This window comes from Paroedura picta, chromosome 3, assembly GCF_049243985.1.
Source record: "Paroedura picta isolate Pp20150507F chromosome 3, Ppicta_v3.0, whole genome shotgun sequence".
Lineage (NCBI taxonomy): Eukaryota > Metazoa > Chordata > Lepidosauria > Squamata > Gekkonidae > Paroedura > Paroedura picta.
Window position 1 is genome coordinate 155,003,203 of NC_135371.1, and position 9,142 is coordinate 155,012,344.

General features: G+C 46.8%; 1 protein-coding gene across 5 annotated transcripts in view; it reads left to right on the forward strand.

Annotated features, from left to right (window-relative positions):
* Nucleotides 1–9,142, forward strand: part of KMT2D (lysine methyltransferase 2D) — a 96,115-nt gene extending 86,973 nt beyond the window's left edge. For all 5 annotated transcript variants that reach the window (XM_077328793.1, XM_077328796.1, XM_077328795.1 and 2 more), the window contains 6 exons: nucleotides 678–814; nucleotides 1,315–1,445; nucleotides 2,545–2,830; nucleotides 3,070–3,143; nucleotides 4,686–4,794; nucleotides 5,918–9,142. In XM_077328793.1, the coding sequence (XP_077184908.1) occupies nucleotides 678–814; nucleotides 1,315–1,445; nucleotides 2,545–2,830; nucleotides 3,070–3,143; nucleotides 4,686–4,794; nucleotides 5,918–6,010 (830 nt within the window). In that variant the 3' untranslated portion in view covers nucleotides 6,011–9,142. The remainder of the gene's footprint in view (nucleotides 1–677; nucleotides 815–1,314; nucleotides 1,446–2,544; nucleotides 2,831–3,069; nucleotides 3,144–4,685; nucleotides 4,795–5,917) is intronic.

Sequence of the window (9,142 nt, forward strand, 5' to 3'; positions counted from 1 at the left end):
GCTCTGTAGTTCCTTTGTCATGCCAGTCTGCATGTTCCTTAGAAGTTAACTGAGATAACCTTGTGAGCCATTAAGTGATAAGCAGTTGGTGGGGCTGCTTCCACCTCCACCTCTTTCTCCTGCTTTTACTGGTACAGCACCATCAAGGTGCCGTAAGCTGTAAACCTTGTCCCAAAAACAGTTCATGGTTGAAACTGCAAGAGAGGCAAAGTTCTGTACTCAGAATGTTAGGCAAATTAAACAAACACATTTTAAAATGTGCTTGACAATAGTCACTAGAGTTTATGATGTGAGACAGGATGGCAAGCAGCACAGAGGGAAACAAATGGGGGGGGGGTTAATATATGTTTGTGGAACAAATATAGGGATGCCTTGCACCTAAGTATGTTGTGGAAAAGAGCCCCCTTGCTAAGCTCAGGCCTGCTGAGTTCCTGACTCTCCAGTAGTTCAGGCCGGAGACATTCCCTGAGTTATCAGGACCCCCACTGCTTTCCCTCTTAAGGCTGTGGGGTATTTTCTGCATGGATTATTCAGCGTGTTTGTGGAACTGCAGTAAGCCAGGGTTTTGTGATGCGTTTAGAAGCTGGGATCCAGCTTGTGCTTCCCAGAGGCCGATGCGTGCCAGGGTGAAACGATCTGCTTTTAATTCTTCCTTCCTTCCTCTTCCCCTGCTGAAGCTGTGTGGAACCGGATCATCGAACCAGTGGCCATGATGCGCAAGGAAGCAGACATGCTGCGACTTTTCCCCGAGTACCTAAAGGGAGAAGAGCTCTTTGGCTTGACCGTGCATGCTGTGCTGCGCATCGCAGAGTCTGTATGTATCGAATAAGATAAATTGGAATCATGAAGTTGGGTGGGGGGTGTATTTGTGGGGGAGTCAGGGAAGGCTGACTCAGGAAGCAAGGATAGCCATCTGATGGGGAGGCTGATTCTGTGAAGGCTCAAGGGGGTGGCAGGTTACAGTGGATGAGCGATAGGGTTGTGAGTGTCCTCCATAGTGCAGGGGTTGGACTAGACGACCCATGAGGTCTCTTCCAACTCTATGATTCTAGGACTTGGAGGGTTGAGGGGCACTGAAGACAAAGGTGGAAGCCTGTGTCTGAGTCTGCCTACAGGCACCTGTCAAGCATAGATAGGGGATAATTTCCTTTATTGGCTGAACTTCAGGTAGCATTAACTTCAGGGTTTGTACTAGGAACCCTTGAACGGTATGTGGGATTGGTACGGCATTCAGGGTACAGAGTGCCTGCGACAGATGATTGTGAGGTTTGAGTGATCTCACTGCCACGGCTGCTGTCCCCTTTCTCTTTCCAGCTGCCGGGTGTTGAGAGCTGCCAGAACTACATGTTTCGCTATGGGCGGCATCCGCTTATGGAGCTCCCCCTCATGATCAACCCTACAGGTTGTGCTCGGTCAGAGCCCAAAATCCTCACACACTACAAAAGGTGAGCATGGCTAGAAGAATGGAGCAGGAATGGAGAACTCTTAGTGGCAGAGCAAATGCAGTCTGAAAAGCTATCTAGATGGAGAAGCAAGTGCTTCCCGCTGCCTCTCCCCTTTTCGCAAGGACGTGTAACTTGCTTTGGGAGCCTAAAATCCTATGATTTAGGGAGTGCATTTGTGATGAACCTGTGCTTTAGAATAGGTTTTTTTTTAAAGTTCTAGATCCTGTCATACAGAGATCTGTAGCAGATAGCTCATGAGATACTGGTAGCTTGCGGATCCCCTAAAAAACCAAGAAAAGACTGCAGGGTGATTCTAGGCCTTTGGTTGGAGGGGCTTTCGTTTCTTATGATGACTCCATACTGCTTTGCTGATCGCTTCATTTCTTCTTAGTCTGTGCTCTGTTTTAGGACAGAGCAAAACTTGGTAACATGGGGGGTGGGGGGAAGTAGCTTAGGATAATTCATAGCTATCATTAAATAAAAGATTGGTGGCCCCTACTGTAATGGTAATAAATTATGCAACTATATCCAATTTTGTGTTATTTTGGCTCGCTCCTTGCTTGCTTCCAGTTTGGATTTCTTTTTGGGTGGAACAGTACAGATTTTGTCTTTTCCTTCCTCCACACTTCAAATTGGTGAGCGGGCTTCTTAAGGCAGCACCAAGAGCCATAGAGATTTACTGGTCTGAGACGGGAAGCTTGCTCTTACTTTTTCCTAGTACTTTTCTCTGACTCATGTAAATGCTAATTACTATTTTGTTCCCTCAGTGTATGGTTCCAAAGTGCTTTTAATCCACAGCCGTGATGCCTCGGAGCTTGCTTGCTTTTATGAGCATGACACTGTAGTCTGTGTGCCATGTCTCGATGGCAGCCATACAAATAGTCCACATGGATGATGCTGAGTCTTGGAGCCTGTCAGCCATGGCCTGTTGCATCAGGCACAGTTAGTATTGCAGGTGTAGTGACTCGAAGGTGCTGTTCTCAAAGCCTGGTTGAGCCTTGGGCCAGAAATACTAGTGATGCCAGGACAGTCCCATCGGCTCGATCTCTTCCCCTGTTTGGTAAGCTTAACATGTTGGGTTTTTCTCCCCTTTCCCAAGGCCCCACACCCTGAACAGTACCAGCATGTCTAAGGCCTACCAGAGCACATTCACAGGTGAAACCAACACACCCTACAGCAAGCAGTTTGTCCACTCCAAGTCCTCCCAGTACCGCCGCCTCAAGACAGAGTGGAAGAACAACGTCTACCTGGCACGCTCGCGTATCCAAGGGCTCGGGCTCTATGCTGCCAAAGATCTAGAAAAGCACACAATGGTCATCGAGTACATCGGCACCATCATCCGCAACGAGGTGGCTAACCGGCGCGAGAAGATCTACGAGGAGCAGGTGGGCACCGTGATCTCCGTTCTGGAGCGCTCTTCAGAAGCGAGGGGAGTTGAGGGAGGGAAGACCGGTCCTGATGATGTGGATTGGGGAGTCCAGCTGGGAAGGAAAGGCAAGAGGGATCCTGCAGTGGGGGAGTGGCACGGTTCGTGGTGTAGAAGACTTTGCTTTGGGGCAAGTTTCAGTGTGTGTAAGTGAGAGACAGCCTGTTCCAACCCTGCTCTCTTCTCTGGCCCTTCCAGAACCGCGGGATCTACATGTTCCGTATCAACAACGAGCATGTTATTGATGCCACGCTAACAGGCGGCCCTGCCAGGTGAGTAAGGCTCCGCATGTATCCAGAGGGTTTGTGGATTTATTTTCAAAAGTTCTTTCTTTGTGTCTAAGAGGGGCCTTTATACCATCCTTATTGTTTGTCTCGTGCAGCCCCCAAGGGCTTGAAATAACTGTGAAATAATCAATTTCTGCTCAGCTATCGCTGTAGATAATTCAAGGACAATGTAAGCAAGATGACCAAAGGCACACTTCTGACAAGAGTTGCATTTAAGCCTGTTGGAATCATTGGGCTTTCACATACTTTGCGTCGCCCCCGCGGGAAAATACCCACAACAGCCCATCAGCCAAGAGCTGCAGCCCTAAGAAAATCTCCTCATTGCTCTAGTCTTCCTGCTCCATTTCCTTGTAGGACAATGTGACTTTCTGTAGGCATGCTCTGAAACACAGACCCAGAGATCCAGATGGCTTATGTTATCAAATACACACAAAAGGAGGACAAGCCTTCTAAGTGCTGCAGCAGGTCTGCAGTAGAGCAGGTGTTTTCTCTCTTAGTTCATCCTTTTTTATGTAGAAGCAGGCTTTTATCTCACTTGTTTCAAAGAGAGTCTTGGGTTTAGCTTTAAACAACTCGGTATAGATTTATATGTTCAAATTTAATTGGGATTCTGTGGTTATTTTAAAACACTTGACTGACTTCAGTCACTGGAGCACATTAAGTCACGTGAGATTGTTCCTTCAGGACAAACCTATTGAATCCATCTGGGGCACAGGAGTATATAAATTCGTTCCAGAGTCTCAGACAGTTGGTGGGAAAACGGAAGGAGCTGGCTGCAGCAACCCGGCCTAGTTGAACTACCTCTGGAGTTTTAGGAAGATCTTTAGCAAGAGTTATTCCCCTCTTACACAAACATGCCCCTTCCTTTGCAAAGTGATTAGATGGACACCATTCCCAAGATCCATGGAGCCAGGCAATTTGTTTTCATAGTATATGTCGGTTTTTGGGTTGTATGAAGGGAACTAGAGAGCCTTTGTCTGGGCACTCCCGGTTGCTTTCTGCAGCCCTGCTCCTTTGTAGAACTTGCCTGCCCAGGAGAGCTGTGGCTAATTTGAGTGCTGTAGGCAACACGTGTGGCCTTATGCTGTGTACAGTGAAAATCCCTAGTAAGGTAATGAAGTGAACTGCTGTTTTCATGCAACCCATTTCTCTGCCGGAAGTCTGAAAAATGCTGCCTAAAGTATTTCCTTGCTAGTTCCATAGCCCCCATCTCAGGGCTAGAAATACGATCCAGAAGTCGTGATTTCACCCTACCACCACTGCCATTCCGGTTCTTCTTTGACCTACTAGTCTCTTTGTTCTCCTGTGAGGTTAAGAATAGAATCCAAGAGTCTTGGAACCCTCCTCCCCCCTTAGCCAAGTCAGGGAGCCACTCCCAAGAATGACAGATGACCTTGTTTGCTGAGCCCTTGGTGTGGCTTCCCTGAAATGGGGTCTCCTGGGAAGAAAGGGTCAGGTGTTCTTCCTCCAACCTATCTAGCTCTAATGTTCCTCCGTCCCTCTCCCCCCCTCCTTCTGTCCCCACAGATACATCAACCACTCCTGTGCACCCAATTGTGTGGCTGAGGTTGTGACTTTCGACAAGGAGGACAAGATTATAATCATCTCAAGTCGCCGAATACCCAAAGGAGAGGAGGTGGGTGTTGGATGGGGGGGGGGGGAGAACAAGACACTGTGAGTGTGCATAATCTCTATCCTGTGAAGAAAATCCCTGTGAAACAATCTTAAATTTGTACCCATGGATTTGTCCTTAGGAGGTTCTTTGAGATGGGGGGGGAGGAAATCTCAGCCCCTCCTGACTTCATAGATGCAAAGCCCTGATCGTGCAGACTGGCACTTTCCTTATCCCAGGCAGGCTGAAAGAAAAAGGGGATATAGCAAAGAAACAACAAGTAGCTTCTTCGTCTCCTCCTTCAGTCCCCTTAGTATGCTATTGCCTTCACGTAAACCACCTTGAGCCGCACGGGAGGGCAATATTATAAATACAATAAATAAATCTTACCATTTCCTGCTCGTTTACTTTACACTGTGAGTGTATCTCACATATCTTTCCCCCAGGATGTTGCAGATCACCCAAGGAAGCACTCTGTGGTAGCAACAGGAACTGGTTGGCCCTACATCGTCTTTTCCTGTACAGCCTAATAAGCTGGAAAAGCAGTATCCCTGCTTCCCTGTCTTGCCCTGTGAAAACTAGTTTTCTCTTGTGTTGACAGATAGGATGCTTTAGGATGCTTTGGGCTGCTAGTTGCTTTAGGATGCTTTGAGCTGCTTGTTGCTTTAGGATGCTTTGAGCTGATCCTGCATTGAGCAGGGGGGTTGGACTAGATGGCCTGTATGGCCCCTTCCAACTCTATGATTCTATGATAGAGGGACCCTGAGAGTAGGGATGGGTGGGGGGGTGTAGGCCTCTAGTCCATATGAAAAAACAGTTCATGTTCCTCTTTTAGAGAGAGGAGTCCATACTCCCATTCTTTCATGGTTACATTATTAGTCTGAGACCATTATAAGAGTTGGAATATATTGAGATTTTGCTTTGTGGTGTTTTTTTTGTTGAAGCTGCCACCCACAGCTTTCTCGGGGATGAGTAATTCAGGTTGAAAGGCGGCATAGAGATAAGAAGAGGAGGAGTTGGTTTTTATATGCCGCTTTCCCCTCCAGATAAAGAAATAAAGTCAGATGCTGCATGGGGAAAAAAGTCCTTAACATAGGAAGTGTGGTAAGACTAATATTTGTCTTGTTTTGGCATGTTTCCTCCCCAGCTAACTTATGACTACCAGTTTGACTTTGAAGACGATCAGCACAAGATTCCGTGCCATTGTGGAGCCTGGAACTGCAGAAAATGGATGAATTAGCCCAGAGAGGCTCTTCTAACATGGTGGGGAGAGGGCACCCTGACTGCTTAGCACAAACGGCACAGGAGGCTCTGCAGAGAGAGAGAGGTGGAGGCCTGTTCTACCAGATCTCCCAACCCTCCTGTAGGGCAGAGAATCAGCCCAGGACAGCATGATTGGAATCCACCACCCCAACATGCTGGCGGGGCAGCTGGGACACCAAAGTGCTTGGGTGACGTCAGCGTATCTGCCACTGCGCTGCCAACCTTGGTTATGGAATTATATCAAGCCAGCTGTTTTGGCTCTCTGGCTTGGCTGCCTCCTCTTCCACGCAAAGACGGCCTGCTTTTCCCCGGCAGAAGGCAGCAGTCACTAGCAAGCCCCATCTGGGGTGGGGAACTGACAAACTGGCAACTCAGGGTTTTCTTTTTAGTATTTTTCTTTTGAGGCCGTAACGGGGAAACCTTCCACCCCTGTGCACCTGTAAATAATGGACTTCAGAATATACTGGGAGGAGATTGGGGGCATTCTGTCTGGCAGAGCTGGGGGAAGGGAACTGTGACACGGCTATTGGATCCCCAGGGGAGCGTTTGTAACTTTTCCTGCGTGTTTGGGTAATTTCTCGTGTGTATGTGTGTGCACGCGTGTGTGAGAGACCGCTGGTTTTTAAAATAAAACTTAATATCTATTGCTTGCTAATTTACCAAGGTAACAAGAGGCTTCAAAGAGACTCATCAGCTTGACAATCCACCTTCCAGAGCTCCGCAGCTCTGGATTTTTATATACATTTAGGCGTTGGATTTGAAAAGGGGGTGTGAGTGTATGTGTGCGTGTATGTTTGTGCGCTCACTTTTAGGGCGGGGAGAAAAGACTTCTAGTGAACAGCACGCTCTGACTTGCTGAAGCTGGAAATGGACCTTCCCTTCCTTCTGCCCACCCTTCCCCATCTTCCATGCGCGAGGAGCATCCGCACTTGAACCTACCTCATTTGAAGTGTTAGCTTTTGTTTTGTTTTGTTTTTTTTTCTAATGTGAGCCCCTCGCTGTGCCACCCTTCTTCTTCTTCTTTTTTTTTTTTTGGTGGGGGGGAACCTCTTCCTTGAACATGGAGAGCTGCAGCTGCCCCGGCAGACATGGGAACAGTTTCCACGTGGAGGTGGGGACTGCTTTGTTGAGATTGTCCTACCCTCCCCGCCCCCGATCCCGCCAAGCACAATTCGGTCTCTTGGAAGCCTTCCTGACTGGATTGCTGAAATGAGCCGTCAAGGGCTCCCCCACCCCCGCCCCCCCCTCCGAAGGGCAGATCCCTCTGCAAGACTTAATGGCGGTGTTTTGAATGTGCCAATGAGCAAGGGAACCAAGAGCTGTTGATCACCTGATACCAGCGTCCTGCTCCCATTCAGTGTCTCCAGCGTAGCTCACACTGTCTGCAGAGGGGAGCCCGCATTTGACCAACAGAGCTATTGGCTAGCGGTCAGCTTCGACATGGACAGTCGTCCACTTTTGGCCTAAGGCCCCACTCTGGCAAGTCTCAGCCCCCCCCCTCCACAATTTCCCATGATCCAACCTGCTGCTCCGAGGGCTCTCGTGTGTTTGTGTGCACTACACGTGCGTGGGTGAGAAAGAAAGACGTTGGCACATTGCAGAGTTTTGGGATTATTTATCTATTTATATATATTGTGTATATATTTGAACTAGCATGGGGAAGAATGCCCTGGCTGCAGGGTTTTATAGACTGCCGGGTGGATCTCTGCAGAGCCCCGACCAACCCGCCCCCGACCAGGCAGGAGGGAGAAGCAGAAGGGTGACTCGTTCGTTGACAGGGTGGGAAGGGAATTGTGTAAAGAACCCGTTTTTATGCTTTCTAGGTGTGTGTGTGTGTACATAGATATAAATATATATTTTCTTTTTTTAAAAAAAGAAAATAGACTCAATTTATAACCAGAATATCTTAAGAGCCATTTGCCCAGCAGCATCTCCTCCGAGGCAGGGAGACTCCCTATGAATTAAGAGATGGCAAAATGTGGGCATTATACAGGAGACACTCTTCCCCGCGTCCTAACACAACACAGAAACAGTCTTCCCTCGCTGTTGAACATAACTTTAGGAGACTGCTGTATCCTTGAACCTGAAGCGGTATTGGGGTGGGAGGGTGGGAAATAAGGCTCTCTTGACTAACATTGTACAGTTGAGATTTTTAACGCACAATTGCACCATTTCCCCTCCCTCCTTTTAACACACACACACACACACACACACGCCTGCCGCAGTTGCATTAGGAGACCTGGCAAGTCGCCCTGCATTTTCTCACCTTACGGAACAACCAGGGGGGAGGAGAATTGTGAGAGAGGGCAGCAATGAGGTTTTATCTTTCATGGTGGGGCACAGAAAATCAGGGTTGCTACACAAGGGTGTGCTTCTTTTTTTGAAATCGTTGGCAAGAGGAGGGAAACCATGATCTTCAGTTTAAAAGCTGCTTCTGTGAACCGTTCCGAGCTGCGATGGTTAAAAACCATGTGTGCTGGGGGAGGGGGCGGGGGGAGGAAATAATGACAAATTATTAAGAAAAAAGGTGAAAGTAATTAAAATTGTAAATAAGATGGCATTTGTGTAGAGAGAAAAATAAAAAGTTTTTATCAGTAACAATACCACTGGACATTGTATTAAGATAAAGGTTTGAGTTATAAGCCAGTATACCTTTTTTTTTCTTTTTCTTTATTTTTTTTTTTTTTGTCTCTTTGGATTTGTGCGTCTTTCCATTAATTTGGAAGGCTGTAAAGTTGTAAAAAAAAATAAATTTTAAAAAATTGCTACAAAGATTTAAAAGCTTGAGAGAGATTTTAAAAAATGATAAAGTGACTGAATATAATAGATTGTCAAGATTTTTTTGGATGACGGTTAGAGTTTAAGATAATCCTGTAGATTTTAGCTGATGAAGAAAGACTATACAGTTTTTAATTTTTATATAAACTATAACCCGGTCTTGAAGCTAAAACTTTTTTAAAGTTCTCTGCCTGTATAATCGCATTTGACGCCTTGTCCCATACTTCTGTTTACAGTTGCACATATTATATATATTAAGTTTTAACCCTTTTATGATCCCAAAATAATCACTTTTTTAAAAATAAAGTGTGGACTTTGTGAGGAATTATAA